Here is a 16,989-nt window from a genome sequence, read left to right on the forward strand (position 1 = left end):
TAATTGGAATTCCAGCCTGTCAGAGTCATATTATTGCCCATAAAACCTCTATTAAAAGAACAATACAAATGTTGCCAAATAAAGTATTCAAAAGCTAGGCCATACCAGAAATAAGGTCATTATGCTCTATTCTAGCACTCTGAATGACACAGCCAGGTTATCCGTCTGTGGCAGTCATCACTGTGGTGTCTGTCCTCCACAGAAAATAATGAATTTATTTTCAAGCCAGACTATGAGATAAGCCTGTCTGTGAGTGAAGATCCCACACTTTACTCACCCACATAAATCATCACAGCCAAAGTCTGCTATAAAATGGAGTGCTCGGTTTGAAGTGCCTTGCACCTGATTTTTCAGCATTCATAAGCACAGCATCTCATCTTCTCAAAGCGCAGCTCCCACTGGCTTTCAGTGTCAATAACAGGCTCTGAAAAGACTGTCTGAATGACTGGCCTGGCGTCACACAGGAGCAGAAGGAGAGGGAGAATCCAACTTCCCGGGGTGGTATGGTCCTTCCTATCCCTGGGCTTCCTTGCTGCAATGTGCGCACCCCTTCTGTTTGTGCCCAGGGAGGATGGACTCTGGGAGATTTTAAAGTTGCAGTCTGTAAGTGTACAGTAAAGACCGCTGTGGTGTTTTGAAGGTTGTTCTCTTGGTCTGTACTCCGCACTACAGACACCACTTCTGCCACACTGCAGCCCTGTTCTGAGGACTGAGAGAACTGTCACATTCCTCTCTCCCCCCCAAAAAAAGGCCTCAAGGATTTTAGCACATGAGCAAAGCACTGTTTTTCATCCTTACCTTGGATCTGGGAAGTAGCTCAACTTATTGACATTTTCCCCAAAATAAAGCCTGAGATGGAAGTCTGGCATAGAAAATCTCAGCCCAAATAGGTTTAAAAGTTTAGCAAAACTACAAACAAGTAAGACTGGGGTCTTATAACAGGGGAACCTATTCAACTCAAATTACAGGAAGAGCTGCTGGATTTCTTCAAAATAGCATGTGACAACATTGCAGTGTTATAAGATATTTAGAAGAGTTTTTCCACATAGGTTTCAAAGCTATTAAGCTGAGGACTAGGATTTCATAAAGACCTAGGAGGATCTCAGAGATTCCCCTAAGTTTTCCTGAAGACATTAAATGAGATTAGACTGACACCAAGAGTTGCACTGAACTAAATCTACAGCCAAGAAGTGACAGTGTCTCTTGATTCACCTGAGTTTCTGCTTAGATTGAATCACTAGATTTCTATTCCATACTAACAATATAATTGCTGGACTAAAAATATTCACTTATTAAACCAAGGTGACAACAAATATTCCCACAGATCAGCTTCTCTCTTTCTACAAATAGCTACTTTAAAAACCTTAGATCTAGTTTTCAGAAAATCCTATGTAGAAAGAAAGGTAAAGCATCAGTTTGACACTGACTCTTTCTTCATGAGCATTGCCTATCTTTCTCTGCTTTTCTCTTTCTAAGGGCTAAAATGTGGGACCCAAGGCAGTGACTCAAAACAGGTTCTGAGTTAGATACCTGAAGTTAGATGGATATGCTTGAATATTTAGCATCCCAAATCATGTTTCTGGCTCTCAGCTTTATGCTTATCTCTGTTCTTTTGGATTTAGTTTTCACTGATGTCTGTTTTTGCTAAAGCTTCTTGCACTGCAGGAGAGAAGAGCTCCCTGAAGCCGGTTGATGTAGATCCTTAAAATAATACTGGCTTATACATTAAAAGACTGAGACAGCTGGAGTGAAGGGCACTAGGCTTTTGATCTTAAAAAAGAAAGACCTGAGTTTAAAGAATTTTCATTTTATGCAAGTAAATTCACACAGAAAAACTCTGTGTAACAGAAAGTCTGTGCCCTTCAGAGATGGGGGAACGCAGCTGCCTGGCTCTCAGAGGAAGCAGCCTGCAGGTGCTGGGCACTGCAGTGCCAGAGGGCGAGATTCGCAGCTGTCAGGCTTCAACCAGCCTCTGCCACAAGGGTACAGGAAGACTTGTTTGCACAAGGGGGGCCCTTGTGGTCACTGTCCCTGGAGAGAGGGTCTCCCCCCTTCCGAGTCCAAGTGCTTGAAGGGAGCTACGTGGTTCTTTGTATCTATCAGATGCACATGTCTCTCAGGGTGCATGTTCTCTTTCTTTTGTCTTTTTTTGTGACGTAAAACCTATTTGAGAAATGCTTGTTCACAGGTGGAGGCTGGCAGGCATTTTCCTGTTGGGCAGCCTGTGCTCCCACTTTCATCAGCCCAAAAGAGTCAGATAAATGCTACTGGAGAGTTGCAAAGGAAAGTGTGATCTAAGACTTACTTGGAACAAGAGAAATTCCTATTTGCAGGACTTGAACCCTTTCATCTCTCAATTTTTGGTCGTGTAGTCATGACTATGGATTTTCTCCCTCTTCTCTGTGCTTTTTCACTGAATTCCCTGCCTTATCATAGGCAGTAATAGTGAGGGGAGATGGGGAGACAAAGGGAGGACACTGGGCAAACTGGCATGTGGTTTCTTTGCACCCAGGCAGATCTAAGTGCTTGGCTTTCATCTTCCTCCTCTAGTCTGTGACACCAAAAGTGATCAGTACAGTTAAAAACAGGTATGCCATGTCCTCTGTTTCTTGGTGATCTGTGATTTGCAAGGGGCTGGCAATGTCAAGGGATTGTCTAAAAAGCCGTAGCTGACACAGCATAGGTAACGTGAAGGCACTGCTTGACTTTTGTGACACCAGAGAAGGAGATGGGCTAAGGCAGCTACCCATCTCCTAGGATAGGAAGGAGAAGATGTATAGAGAGCTGGAAAAATACTTTTTTAACAAAATAAAGATGAGAAAGAATGGAATACACAAGCATAAGGGTGTTGGGCTAGTATAGTCTTTTCCTACCTTTGGATCTGAAAATGCCTCTCAAGAGGGTGGCTGAACTACACCCATTTTACAGACATAGAAAGCACACAAAGCTTATTGCCAAATTCACCAAGCAAGTTACCTCAGAATCACGAGTGAAAACTTATCGTCATGTCATTGAACTTCTGAAAGTTCCCTTTTTGTTCTTCCTAGCTCATGTAGTGGCGTTTCAATATAAATGTCACCTTCCCCAAAACAGAGAGGTTTACTGAGGTTGGAAGAAACCTTTCTTAAGCTTGGGATTTAGATGGAATTCAGGCAAAAAGGGGTTATTCTGACAAAATGTCTTTCTTTTAAAGTTTGAGAAAAAACATACCAGTGATGGGTGAGATTACAGAGGAGCTGGACAATTAATTGCTCAGTTCAGTGAGTGTTCCCAGCTGTCTTGGGACCCAGCTCCCTGCAAAAGAGAATGCCAAGACACAGTTTCCCTCTTCCAGCATCAAGTTAACACTCCTCATCCCTTCTCAGCTATTCTTTAGCCATCTTGACACAATCAGTAATGAAAAACAAGGCCATCCTCCATAGACTTTCTTTTTACTCACTGCCTTCTAGCTATTTTCCATACAAAAGTGAAATGTCAAATTTGCCTATGCTGGGTCTGGAAACCATAGGACTGAGATTGGATTATTCAGTTGTAATATCAAATGCAAATTGGATCATGGGTTATGTTTTTTGCATTGGGGTATAGGATGGCTGGCAAGAAAAGAGCTATGGAGCTCTGTCTGCAAGGGTCTGGGAAGTGGGAATAGTCTGTGGTTAATTCCACTCTGAAAACAGCCTCCTACTGCTTTGCTGCTTTCATGAGAATCACCACTGGAATAAACCCAGATCTTTTGAAATATTCACTGAAAATAAGAGACCCGCCCATGCCAAAAGAGTCTAGCAGCCTGGATTATGGAAACCCAATCTCATAGTCTGGGTCTGAACAAGGCAGAGCAGAGACTCTGGCTGCCATGTACTAGGTTTTATTTTCTGAGGTTCTGGGTTGCATCTCAGTCTCCTCTGCTATTTTGTAATTTGTGTCCTATTTTGTAAAAATAATTCAGCAAGAGTAGAAGAAATTGTGTCTGTGTAGCCCATCAGCTGGAATAATCATCTGGGTAACTGGTTCAAGTCTTAGCATCCCCAGCATCTTAGGTGTGTAGATTTTATGCATGAGGTTAATTGTCTCAGTTAACTAGAATCCCAGTTTAGAAAGAAGAGGAATTAAAAATTGAAAACCTTTTTGGATGGAGTTCAAGGTACTTAGGGGTAAATGAGAACAAGCTAGGCATGACACCAAGGGCAGAAAGGAAGGATGGCTACAGGATCAAAGTGGGATGCTCTGAAGGGGTTTATTGAAGATTCAGATGTTGATGATGCTGCTTTGACCAAACTGGGCCTAGTGGTGGTGTGTCCAGAGCCATGAGCAGAAATTGGTGAACTAGAGACATACGTTGCAAAAGGTCAGTGGTGGCTCGTGAATGTGGTGACACTGCTGAATAATTTCACGCACATTTTGTTGACCACTTCCTACTCCTGGGAAATTCTCTCATAGTGTGGTTTTGGGTCTCCACATCTTTGGGGAAGTTGCTAAAGCAGAAATCACATGTCTCAGGCATGCTAGAAGAGCGAACTGGTAGATGCTAGTAGATAGACTGGCCATCTAATAGGAGAAATGTTGATTCAGGTGCTGTAAGTGGTACCTATATAGACCTGAAGGGAATTGATAAGATCAGGTACATGTTCCTGTAGGAAAGTCCTAAGGAAAGTCACCGATAAATTGGTTTCAGGACTGAGGTATACTGATTCATGCCTCACAGGTAAATTCAAGGAAGCTGGAGCTCCAGCAGAAGTGTTTCTAAAATCAAAACCTTTTTGCCTCTTTTTCCACCTGCCAGAAAATGCTTCTAATAAACAGTGTGTCACAGCCCCAGCCAGAGCAGCAAGCCACCTTGTTTAATCTACCTGGCCTCCTCCCAGTATTTTGCCCGTCCTCATCCTGATCCCCACTGACCCATCCTGCTCCTGGTCCAGGCTGCACTTGGAGCCCACCCTGCTCCCACCCATCCAACCTGTCTCTCACCCAAACACAAGCTGTCCCTTTATGTTCCTTCTAAATCCTGCCGCCACATCGCAGCCTGTTTGAGTTTCAGCTGTCTCAGAAGCTCCTTTAATTTTATTTATAAGGTCCCTGGCAAACAAACTGCCCCTCTTCCTCTTCACCCACTAACCCCAAAGCGAGGCTCAATGTGAACTGGGTCCAGGCATTCACAGCGCAGGAGGACCCTCAGCGTGGGCTCAGGCATCGGGGCTGAGCCGCTGGGGCAGGCTAGCCGTGAGGGGCCTGACAAGAGCGAAGGCGTTCGCGAGGCTCTGCGGGATTCAGAGGGCTGACACGGAGGGGGGCTGAAGCACCCCGGTGTAGGGCCGCGCAGGCGAGCGCGGGAGGGAGCAGGGGCACGTGAAAGAAGCAGCGAAAACGAGGAGCTTTGGCGAGCTAAGTCTGGGCAACGAATGAATGACCCCAAAGACGCCGTGGCGTCGCTTCAGCATGGCTTCCCCCGACCCAGCACAGCCTTTCAGAGGCTCCCGCCCCGCCGCCGGGCCCAGCGTCTCTCCTCCTCCCCGCAGCGCCGCCCCCGCGGCCGGGGAGTTCCCCGGGGCCCGCAGCCGTACGGACCCACCGCCCGCCGTCCCCGCGGCCATTGCCGGGCACCTCGGCGACGGCGAGGCCAGGCGGCGCCCGCAGGTGGCGCTGCTGCAGAGGCTTCCCGCCGGCGGCCGGCGCGGGGCCCGGCTCCGCGGGGCGCCCGGCACTGCCCACCCCCCGCCCCGGGCTGGCCCTGGGGAGCGCTGAGCGCCGGAGGAGGCCGGGTGAGTTCCAGCCCGGCGGCTTTACGAAATGCTCCTGGCAGCAGGGGTAATGCTGAGGGGCTCTGCTCTTTTTATTTTTCTTATTTTTCTTATTTTTCTTTCTTCTTTTTTTTCTTTTTCTTTTTTCTTTTTTCTTTTTTTTTCTTAAAGGAAGGCCTTAATTGGCTATTTACCGCTGTCTGAAAAACCTGTCTTTGTCCTAAGGGAGAGCGGCTGTGTCCCCGTACGCAGGCAGTGTAGGTGCACTTCAGAGTGGGGCTGCCATGTCATGGGAAGTAGCTTCAAAAAAAGAAAGGCTGGTGCATCTTTACTCTTGTCATGTTTTCCCATATGTAAAGAACACTGAGGAAAAAAAACTGGAGTAATTTTTCACTAGGGGGATTTTTCTTCCTTCAGAAAGGAAAACGAACCGCGGGAGCCAGTCCAGCGGCCTTTCGCCACAAGAAACCTGCAGCCCCACGGCACAAAATGGCACCCGGCCGGCGGTGGCGCAGCCTCCCGCGGTGCCCGGCAGGCAGGGCGCAGGAAACGCCGCTGCTTCCTCTCCTGACGCCCTGCGCATGTATCAGGAAGGATCTGGGAGGTCTAGAAACCCTGCACGGGGCCATGTTTGCCGACAGTCGTGCTGGTTCAAAACGTGGAGCGGCTGCCGTGGCCTCTGAGGGGGGCGCGAAGATGGGGCTGCAGCGACTCGTTGTCTCCCTTTGGCTCCCCTGTGAGAAGGGGAGCAGAAGAAACAGAGAACCGAGACCTTAATACCGCTGAAGGGATGCCGGGCAGGCCTGGGCTGACCAGGCCGGGGACGAAGGGGCCAGCCCTCCCGAGAGGCTGCAGCGAGGCCTGTTAGGGGTTGTCATGCCATCCTGGGTGCAGACAGTGAAAGGGTGAACAAGTGCTTGAGAAAGGTGATCAGAAGTTAAGACGGGGCGCTTCCCAGCCATGATTTCTCCTCCTGATGTCCTCCTCCTCAGCAGCAAGGAAGAATCCTTCAGGAGTTTTTTTGACTTGGTGGTTTCTTGTTGAGAAAGATTTGCTGCCTTCTCCCCACAAATTTCTGCTGAATAGTACAGTCAAACCCAAGTGTCAGAGCAGGGGTGGTTGTTACCAACATCCTGTAAAGGGGGATAAGCGAGCAGGCAAAGCAGCTCAAGGTGGGTCCATGGGCTGATAGGAAACCAGAGATCAGCTGTAGCCATTTTAAACAAGTGACTGTGCTGAAAGAGGCTTAGGTTTTCTACAGCACTGTCTCTATGTAATTGAGATTTTTGTTTCTCATCATTGATCAACCTCTGTGCTTCACAGCCCCATTGCTATGATGGACTCATTCAACTATTTATATGGTTCAAATGTACAGACATGGCCTAGAAAAACAAAATCTTAAGGCAAAGTCTTAGGAAATTGTTCAGAAGTCTTAGAAACTGAGTCACTGGGGATGGGTTGAACTTTGCTTCTTTCTTCCAGCTGCCTGCTGTGTGTTTGGCAGATAGGGGTTGCACTAAGAAGGGGTCCTGGAGTTCAAAAGCCTCCCCTGCCTGCAGCGAGGTGGAGCATGGCACAGGATGCAGGTCGTCACAGATAACAGCTCGGTGTATCAGGGTCTCAGCTTCCCTCTCCCACACTGCTTACTCTGCTCTCTCCCTCTCCTTCACACACTGCTTGGAGGGAGGTTCTGGGATAGGATATGATTTTCAGAGCCATTTACAGCTCTTCAGATGGCTAAAGTCCAGCATATCCTGCTGATTCAGCAGTGGAGGGCAATTCCTGTCTTAAGGGGAAGGAGTGAAAAAGAGATAAATGCATCTCCTTGCCTTAGAAGGCATGAGTTACACCTTGCAACCCTGTCTGGCTGAAATGTGGACCGCTATTACAGAACAGTACTGTTTCACTGGTATAGTTAAAGTAATATAATTTCTCAGTGGTGGACACAATTGTATGGATATAAATGTAGTCACCAGCATTTACCAACCACTAAATTATGACTTCAGCTGGAATAACTATGCTGCTGCACAGAGCTGTGTGCACGCCAGGCTTTGGTGGTTTTGGGGGGGAGAGGCTGGGTATCTAAGCAGATCAAAAATGTCTTGTGGGGAAAAAAAAAAGGTTTTCTTGGCATTTCGGACAGTTTTAAATATATCCATGATTCTTTTATTATTCCCCTTCCCCCAAATTCTCTCTTTAAACCTGTTATCAAAATCATCTGGCTGGTTGTTAGAACACCACCAACATAGCCAACAATCATTTGATATTAAAAATGTAAAAGTATACAGGAATAAAAGGCACAGGGTTTTCCATGAACATCCTCTTATTTTATTAAAAGAGTTGACAACGTTCATGAATTTTGTCTTTCAGTTCTCTAGGGGGGAAAAAAAAGATGTTTTTTACATAAGGAGTGTTTCTTTTAAAAATCTAGCGCAGTCCTCTGACTGTCCTGACCTTCCTGAAGTGCCAGTGATTTTTGGGGGCAGGGGAAAGGCGCCTCTGTTTTCAACATGGTACTGATATGTCTCAGGAGGACTTTTGGCTGGAGTAACTGGTTTGTACAAGAACTGCTTAGGGGAGGAAGGGTGTTGCAGGTACACACAGGTGTGTCTGTACTTAGAGAAGGAGCTGAAAGGTAATGCAGAAGGAAAAGTTTTGTGGATACTTTTCAGCCTTGTGTGTTCAAGAGGAGGCTGGGAAAGGAAGGAAATAAGAAAAGCATATCACAAAGCGAAGAGAGCTATGACATTTTACAGCAGCTGAAGATCTCCTCCACAATGTTTTTACTTCTTTCATGTGGTGTTATCAGAGTCCTTTGCAAGGGTTTATTATCGTGTTCTCCCAGACAGAAAGCAGACAGCCATCCTGTGACCCGCATCCTGAGTTTTACAGACCTTCTTGTCCTGTGCCATCTGGGATATTTATAGTGTGACCCACCACTGGGAGAACAGAGGACTTCCTTTATACTCTAAACATTATGTTATAATAATAATGAGAAACTGGGACAAATGACAAGCCTTCCTGCCCACAAGATATCATAACCCTGCCACTTCAAATGACACGAGTTGGCTATGTTGCCGTGCTATTTGTTCAGTTGGTTTCAGATTCTTGCTTGTTCTTGCTACTGTAGTGAAACTGAGGCTAAAGGCTGTACCCGGGGCAGTATGCAAAAAGTACCCTGAATACTCCACAAGCTAAATGGAGCAGGGAAGGAGTGAAAGGAGAAGGTGTAACTCCCCACTTAGGGCAACATCTCTCCACCCAGTCCTTCACAGGGACTGGCTGTTAAATTAATGACAAAGCAAGATACAGCTAGTCCATTATAAAGTACAGTGCCGCAAAGCTCAGGTGAAGTGTATTTTGCTGACCTGCACCCGCAAAGGGATTTAAGGGCTTTATTCCTGTTAGGTTTGGTGAACACCTGCTTTGATCTTGATTATAGTTACGAGAAATATTCTTTTTTCAAGGGGTAAAACAAAGGAGCTGGCTCCCTGATCAGCCACCCTTCCTTTCTGCACCACAACCCCGGAGGTATGACATTCCTGCAGGCTGGCTTTAGCACTTGTCACTGGATAAACTGTGCTAAGGGATTTCCAGGGGCCTGTTTTTCTTTCTCCCAAGAAAGGGAAGATTCAGAGCAGACAGAGAAAGAGAGAGAGATAATCCACCTTTAATTGAAACTGGGTCCGGATACCATTGTTAGCCAGAAAAGGTCAAACGTGCTTTAGGGCTAGAAGAGGTCAGTGAGAGAGATAAAGAAGATGAGGTGTGGGTAGAGTAAGATAAGAGCAAAAGGTCTTATCTGATGAGCAAAGGGTCAGGGCTGTGTAGGCCCAGTGCGAGTTAGCTGGTGACTCTCAAACTAGTGTTGGAGAGGGTGCAGGGAAGCCCTGCAGCTTGAAGGATTTCTGGCTGATTGAGCAAGAACCTGTCCAAGTGAGGGCTTGTCAGCTGCAGCAGCCAGAAATGCACAGTCCTCTCTTCCTTAATCTTTCCTGTGTTTCCATCTGACTTGCTTTGCAGACTGGGGTAGCCATAAGCGCCTATACATTTGCCTGGTGGGAGCATGGACAATGTTACCCTGTAGGATGTGGACCAGCCCCTGCGCTTGAGCATTTGGTTGGTACTGTGTGCTGAACCCTTTGCTGTGACTGGAGATAATCATAATTTAGTGCAGTGGTAAGCAGTAAGAGGAGAAAAGGTATGTACTGAGTTGGGTGATCTTCTTTGTCTGCTCAAGATAATGACCAGTCAGGATTTTCCAAAGCCCTGACTGCTTACTGCTCCCATTGCCTGAACTGGCACAGATATCAGCCTTGATACTGCCACTCTTCTGTTTCCAGAGAAGGTGGGTGGTGGTGGGTGGGAGCAAGCGCAGAAAGGCCTGTGCAGTCATGTCTTCACCTTTCCCACTGAGCTATTTAAGTTCCCCAACACACTTCCAGCCTCTGCTCCTTGCTTTGAAGGATCAGATCTCCGTGTAACAGGACAATTTGGTCCCTAGGCACTCTGGATACTTCTTCCCAGTGTAGATGATAGTAAATGGTTCAGTTATGTTGTATATGGCTACTACTGAAAAAGTAATAAACAATATTTGTGCATTAACGCAGGGAGTAATACTAAGGTGAAGAGCAGAAACAGAAACAAAAACCTGTCAGCAATTGGAAAGAATTGAATGCCTTCCTCCTTCTACCTGGGGAAAATTTAGGAAAACTGGTCTGTAGATTAAAATTGGGTGGAAGATGAGAGTATGTTGGACTAGAGGCCTTTATACCTCAAGAAGGTGGGGAAGGAGGGGGTACAGTGGGATCATATTGGCTGGATGTTGGAAGGAAAAGGAGAGCAAAACTGCCACAGTGATTTCTATGTGCAGCATCCTCTAATCCTTCTGGTCTCATGTTCCACAGGTTTACTGGTGACACGTGAGGAGTTTCAGGATGCATCCATTGCTTCTCCACAGCATACATGTGAGTGTGACAGTGAGGCCTCACCTGCTTATAAGCCAAAGACAAAAGACAGACCTTCATGCTCCAACCATTAGTGTGGCCAACACGTTTGCCTAAAATGGGTAGGGTTTCTTTTTATACCTTAATGCTTAGCTTTCTGAAGGTTCTATCAGCACAGACACAGAGCGTGCTATTCCTTACTCCAGTGTAGCCAAGCTATACTATCCCAGTGCCATTTCAACTTGTGCAAGGGGAGTGGAAAATGCTCTGAAATGGCAGCTTTAGCTAGTGCAAATGTCTGGTTGCCAGGCAGTAAAGGAGGACCAGACTCTTGCACAGAGGCAGAACATACCCTAAAGGTAGCAAACAGAGAGTATACAACTTGGAAACATGACCTAGAGTCTGTGAAGAACTGGGAAAGTCTGGACATGGAAAGAATTTTTTTTAAATAAACACATGAAAGATAATTTCTGTACCTGACGGTATAACAGGACTACCAGTGAGAGTTTTCCGTGTAGTGATACAGCAGTCCCCTGGAGAATACTGCAGGCTTTTAACGCTTCACTGATAAACTTACCTTTCTCCAAGGTAATGCAAACACCAGGGCACATGTTCCATTTTGCCCCATACTGATAACAGATCCACAGAGGAGCATATCCATGCAAAATCTTTATTTGGAGAATGTCTCTTTGTTGGACACTAGCACCCCTCCAGTTTACATGTAAGCACAGAAATACATTATTTGTATTGTGCAGAAAAAATACAAATAAATTCTTAAAACACATTCATCCTGCGATATCATATAAATACTACTGCAGCTGCTTACCCCCATTTCCTCCCTCTGTCCCTCTCTCTCTGCCCTTGAGCTACGTAAAGTAGAAATCCAAGTCAATGAGCTAGTATTGGCTTTGAGGATATGCCACAGTATCTTGGAAGTCAGTGTGGAGAATTACCTGCATTCTATAAGGACAAAGAAATAAGAATGCTGATATATACTCTCTAGCACATAGATCTCCTTGTTTTCCTTCCAGCTTAGGAATAGCTTTTGGAATGGTTCTAATTATTTTCTCTGCCAGTCCGGAGCTAAAAAGAAGGCTGTGATTGCTGCTGTTGAAGGTGGAAAGTTCCTCCTTCATTTTATAATCTGTATGTTATTGCGGTTTCTGTTGGCTGGGAAATTCCATTTTTATTTCTAATCTCAGCCATGTGTTGGTCAATGCTGACTTCAGTTCCCTTCACCCTCTCCCTGCTGTGCAGCTCTGCAAGCCATATTGCAAACATATTTTTCAGCATGGGTGGGAGATAGCATTGTGGTTTTGAGCTTTGCTATTGATATCAGGATTTCCCTTTTTCTTTGAAACATTTTTTTCTTTAAAAATAGAGCTGATGGTAAACAGCTTTCATTTAGTTCCCAGAGGGAGTTTCACTGAACATTTTCATGCTAGTTGGGATATGAGAATTAAATCAAAATTGCCCAACTTTTCTAATAGTTTCAATGATATAGTCATCATCTCATGAAATCGCCAGCTTGATCCTTTAAACTGTTACTCTTCTGTATAGTCCCAATATACTTAGTGGAGTATTCATGTAAGTAAATCTCACTCCAGTAAATTAGGACTGCAACATCATGGCATTATTGCCAGGGGTATGAAAATAGGGGACTGTTTGGTCCTTAACCTAGAAAATACCAATGCCCAGCAAGAGGAGTGCTTTACAGAAAACATTCAAAAGACCAACAAGCTACCAATCTTTTCCATTGAATTTAACATAGGTTACTCTGTAGTTTTGTTTCACTTATTTAAGTGAATGGCTTCTGCTAGAGAAAGACTTGGTTTTCAGATATACTTGCCTCAGTTAGATCTTGAACCTGAGCAACAGTGCAAGAACTTCTGCCATTTGAAATGCAAGAACATTTCACTTTTACTTTTATCCCACTAATTTTTCCTGTGAAAAGAGGCAGAGATAAAAATGTCAATGTTTTAACCCAAAAGGGAGTTCCAGTACTATAAAAATAACATTCAGTTGGCTGTCCATGTGCCAAAGGCAACAAAACATTGACTATAGATACTAATATTGATTAATGGTATTAAACAAACAGGAACATTTTACTAAATTCAAATATTTATATATAAATAAGCCTGGTGGGACTGGTTATTTTCAAGGGGTGCACCCTTGGCAGATTACTTTTATTCCTTGAACACTTCAAACATATACTGTAAACAATCTCTCATGTTTTTTTCCAACAGTTATTAGGTGTTTAAGTATATAGAATATTTACTCCCAATGTTCTTGCATTATTCCATGTCCTGTCAAGAGCTGAGTCAAGGAATCTTGACGGTTTCAGTACAGGACACGGTTGTCTGCAGTAAAGACTAACCTGCTGGTAAAATCTGTTGTATGAAATACTTCAATACTTCTTATGTCTAGGAAAGATTATTTTTTTGTTATTAACTAACTATTAGTGCTTATTCAAGTGTATTGCTGGGCATTTCAATTAACAATGATCTTTAGTCATTAAAAAGAATATCCCTCCTTTGCTTTTCCCAACCGATCCAGTGGGATTTGAAAGACATACCCAAAAAGCTCTGCTCAAACTGCGCTTTCTCCTACCCAATTCAAAATCACTTCAGCAAGAGTTGTAGTGGGACCAGTAGAGAGCGACTCTTCATGCAAACAACTTCCAATTTATACTCAGGGGAACCACATGAGGGAGCGCTTTTACCTTCCAAAAATGACATTCTCCCCAGGGGAATCCCTGCGAGTCTTCTTGCTTCACACCTCTCCACTGGGACTCCAAAGTGACTTGCCTTTCTTTGTTAACATGGGTGAGTAAAGCTCAGTAGCCCCTCAAGCTCACTGGTCACTCTTCTTTCTCCAGCAGAAGACAAGGGTTGACACTTTGGATTCATTGTTTATTGTCCTGGCACCAGAGTTGATACCTTAGCACTGACATGACGTGCTGTTACTTTCACTAACCGTTTGGGTTGACTATCCATTCTGGATTTCAGCAGGGTACATGAAAGGAGATGGCACATCTTATTTAGCTACCCAGCTTCACAGGAGTCTCCCTATTTAAACACTTTTTAAATGTATAAACCAGGCACGGGTTCTTTGCATGAATTTCTGGGAATGCTTGTGAAAGTAACATCTACCCAAACAACCACTCTGACATCTTGTTATCCAACCCAAACTGCCCTAGTTACAGCAGTATGGCAAACTGGCTATACAACATCTGGTAATAACGTGATTTTTGAGGAACCAGCTCTGCTCTTCCTCCTGAGAATAAAGATAAACCTGCAGTTTATCCACTGCTGTTCTGTAGTTACACTCCTGCATTGGAGGAGGCACAGGAAACAGACTGCCACGTCCTCTTCCTCCATGCCCACTCACCCCTGAGCCCTCTGAGATTGCCATTACCAGTGACAGCTATTGCCATGATAGTTTTACGTACCCATTGAGACAGGCACTAAAGTCATCATTTAGGTTTTTTTTTTAATTACATTTAGTGTAAGAGGAGCTTTCCATTGACTGGTATTTGCAACTAGCAAAAGGTTTATGGAAAGGTGTCCACCTACAGTACTCGCCAGCCCAGTGAGGTACCTGACACCTTTATTATGACACAGGTACTGTAGAAACACTGAGCCATAATTATTCATACAACTGTATTTTATGTATTTCTTAGATATATGTATCATAGTAGGAAAAGAAATAACTAGTGTTGCTAGACAAATACACCGTTTTTATAGCAGTACTACCTCTAGTCTTTCATCTATTGGTCAGTCACAAAATACTGCACAGTAAGGCTTCCTAACTGACTTTCTAGATTTTAGTTTCTTACTCTTAGGCAATAAAACCTCCCCTTCAATAATTCTGCTTATTTCTTTTTTTAAGATATTGTCTCTCTGCATGCGTTGGAAAAGTAATCACTTGACATGACCGATGAAGCAGGCATGTTCCAAAATTGATTAAGCCCCTCCTCATCAGAAGAAAAAAAGATGCAGAAAAACCTGTTGTTTCACAGAGAAATGAACTGAAGTAGCAGTACTGGTGATCTATGACAATTTAAAGTTCTCCAGAAATTAAGGGTAAATTAAGATCTACAAGTTATTGCCAGGCATCTCAGTTTTACTAGTAAGTGGGATGATGAGAATGGAAGCAACTCATTTTAATAAGTGGGTCTTTGTGGAGAGATATATGGGGGGGAAATATGTTTTGTAGCCATTTGCTACCCCTAGATGTCCTATGCAGATGCTGGTGAAGAAGCTAGATTTTAAAAGAAAGGTGGATACAGTAAGATTGATGGGAACAGTTTGTCAACAAGTATTGCTAGGGAGCATGCACAAGAGTTAATAAAACAAATTATGCACCACATTTTCTTTTTAAACAAGCTTTAAATAGTCCATATTTAACAGAATCATGTGTTACAGACAAGAAATTCTTGCTGCCAAAGCACAAGATGAGTGTTTTTCCCCTTGTTTTTCCAAATTACAGACTTACTGAAAAAAAACAGTATTTCAGGAATTTAAAAGAATTTTAAAAATAAAATTATGCTACAAAAACAAAAAAGGCCAGTGGAAGAGACCAGTGAAGTACATGAATAAGTCATCAGAAGAATGTTAGCAAACAGAAGCACTTACAAAAAACCCACACAGGAGTGGACATAAAGGCTTTAAAGACACAGATACTATGGAGGCTAATTCAGTGTCAAACAGCAGAATGCATGGGCTTTATAATAAAATCTGTAATTCATGCAGTTGTGTGTGCAGATAATATATATTTAAAGCCATGTATTTAAATACCTCAGAGAAGACACCTAAACTCCTCCCCAGTAATATCAACTGGCTTCAGGGAAGAATTTAACCCAGGTTTATTTGTTTTTATATACTGGCCTAATCCAAAACCACAATATGTAAAAAGAAACAAAGTGAAAGAAAGAAACCAGGTATTTTATCTGAGCTGTTCAGAGACACTGAGACAAAGATCCATACGCACTTTTTGGTAATTACAGTCACTGGAATGTTATGGCAGGAACACCAGCCCAGACAGTTCTCAGCTGTGTTTCAGAAAGTTACTCCAGGAAGAATGATCCAGGGGTTGAGTGGGGAAAAAACAGAAATTAACCCTGTAGTACAAACATACATACATAGATGGCTCTTTTCACAACAAAATAAGATAGCACTACTGAATATGTGGCAGTATGGAGTGTGTATTAAGAGACACAAGTGAAATCTGCTTGGGTCACCTTCACTCAGAGGGATAAGTCTTAAAATATAATAATAATAATAATAATAATAATAATACTTCTTTATACTTGCCACTTGTTAGCAATTGTTTACATCGTAGAAAAATAGATAGTATTCTGTAACAAGAAATATAGTTACTTTGTTAAAATGGGCTATTTTAAACCAGCTACTATTCTGTCATATAAAGAATTTCTAAACAGCAAAACAAAAATAGGTAATACTGAGTGCAAAACAGCCAGTGGTATACTTTGCATTGGTCTGAAACACTAGTTGCCAGCTACTGTAATTACATATTCTGTACACAGTATTACAAAAGTCTTCATCTTTTAGAAGCTTGGGGGGGGGGGGTTGTTTTTCTTCTCTCTAGGTGGCAAATAAGTATTTAATCCAAGTAATTTCAAACTCTGGAAGTCAGAAATAATTTCACAATCAATCTTCACTACCATTGTCTCGCATTCTTTCCCCCATTCAGTGCAGCAGCACTTTCTACTTACGGCCAAAAATCTCTTAAGTTAAACAAAGTTTAGACTTCAGAGACTAAGAAGTTTAGCTTATATATTCACATTCTTTTAAAAATCATTTCACTAATCTCCCACGTTTACATTTACACCAAAGAGAAAGCTCAAAAGCCTTGCTTCATGCATTTCACCATCCCCGCTGAAGACTGAAACACAGTTCAGATGAAAACCCTTTGCCAACTGTAGGCATTAAATCTTAATGCTACAAAGCCAGATGGTTCCAATGTAGAAGTCAGATTTTTCTGTAGTCTCTGCAACAGTCTTATATATGAATAGCTAATTCCTAGTGGCATTGGTAAAGGCATCATCAGTACACCATGAACACCACAAATGGAGGCAATATCCAAGCATCAAAAACAAAAACAAACAAAAAGCACCCAGCAAAAATTGGTGAAACATTCTTGGTAAAGCAGGAATCTCTCTGTTCTCATCTCCGTTCATCTCACACCTTTTCAACTTTGGTGGGGTCATACGTGTCTGAAAAAGACAATAAAACAGTATTAAAAACGTATTCTGAAATCTGTTCAATGTTAATATGTCCAGCAAGCCA

General features: G+C 43.4%; 1 protein-coding gene and 1 long non-coding RNA gene across 6 annotated transcripts in view; one reads left to right on the forward strand and one right to left on the reverse strand.

The window, feature by feature from the left end:
* Positions 1–5,633: 5,633 nt before the first annotated feature.
* Positions 5,634–16,360, forward strand: LOC112984025 (uncharacterized). The gene is made up of 4 exons (XR_003259380.2): positions 5,634–5,753; positions 9,756–9,933; positions 10,640–10,800; positions 13,235–16,360. It is a non-coding gene; the product is annotated as an uncharacterized LOC112984025 (long non-coding RNA).
* The window catches only part of JCAD (junctional cadherin 5 associated), a 66,098-nt gene continuing 64,701 nt past the window's right edge, over positions 15,593–16,989 (reverse strand). For all 5 annotated transcript variants that reach the window (XM_026101538.2, XM_064505857.1, XM_064505859.1 and 2 more), the window contains one exon: positions 15,593–16,916. In XM_026101538.2, coding sequence (XP_025957323.1) covers positions 16,882–16,916 — 35 coding nt within the window. In that variant the 3' untranslated portion in view covers positions 15,593–16,881. The remainder of the gene's footprint in view (positions 16,917–16,989) is intronic.

This window comes from Dromaius novaehollandiae, chromosome 2, assembly GCF_036370855.1.
Source record: "Dromaius novaehollandiae isolate bDroNov1 chromosome 2, bDroNov1.hap1, whole genome shotgun sequence".
Lineage (NCBI taxonomy): Eukaryota > Metazoa > Chordata > Aves > Casuariiformes > Dromaiidae > Dromaius > Dromaius novaehollandiae.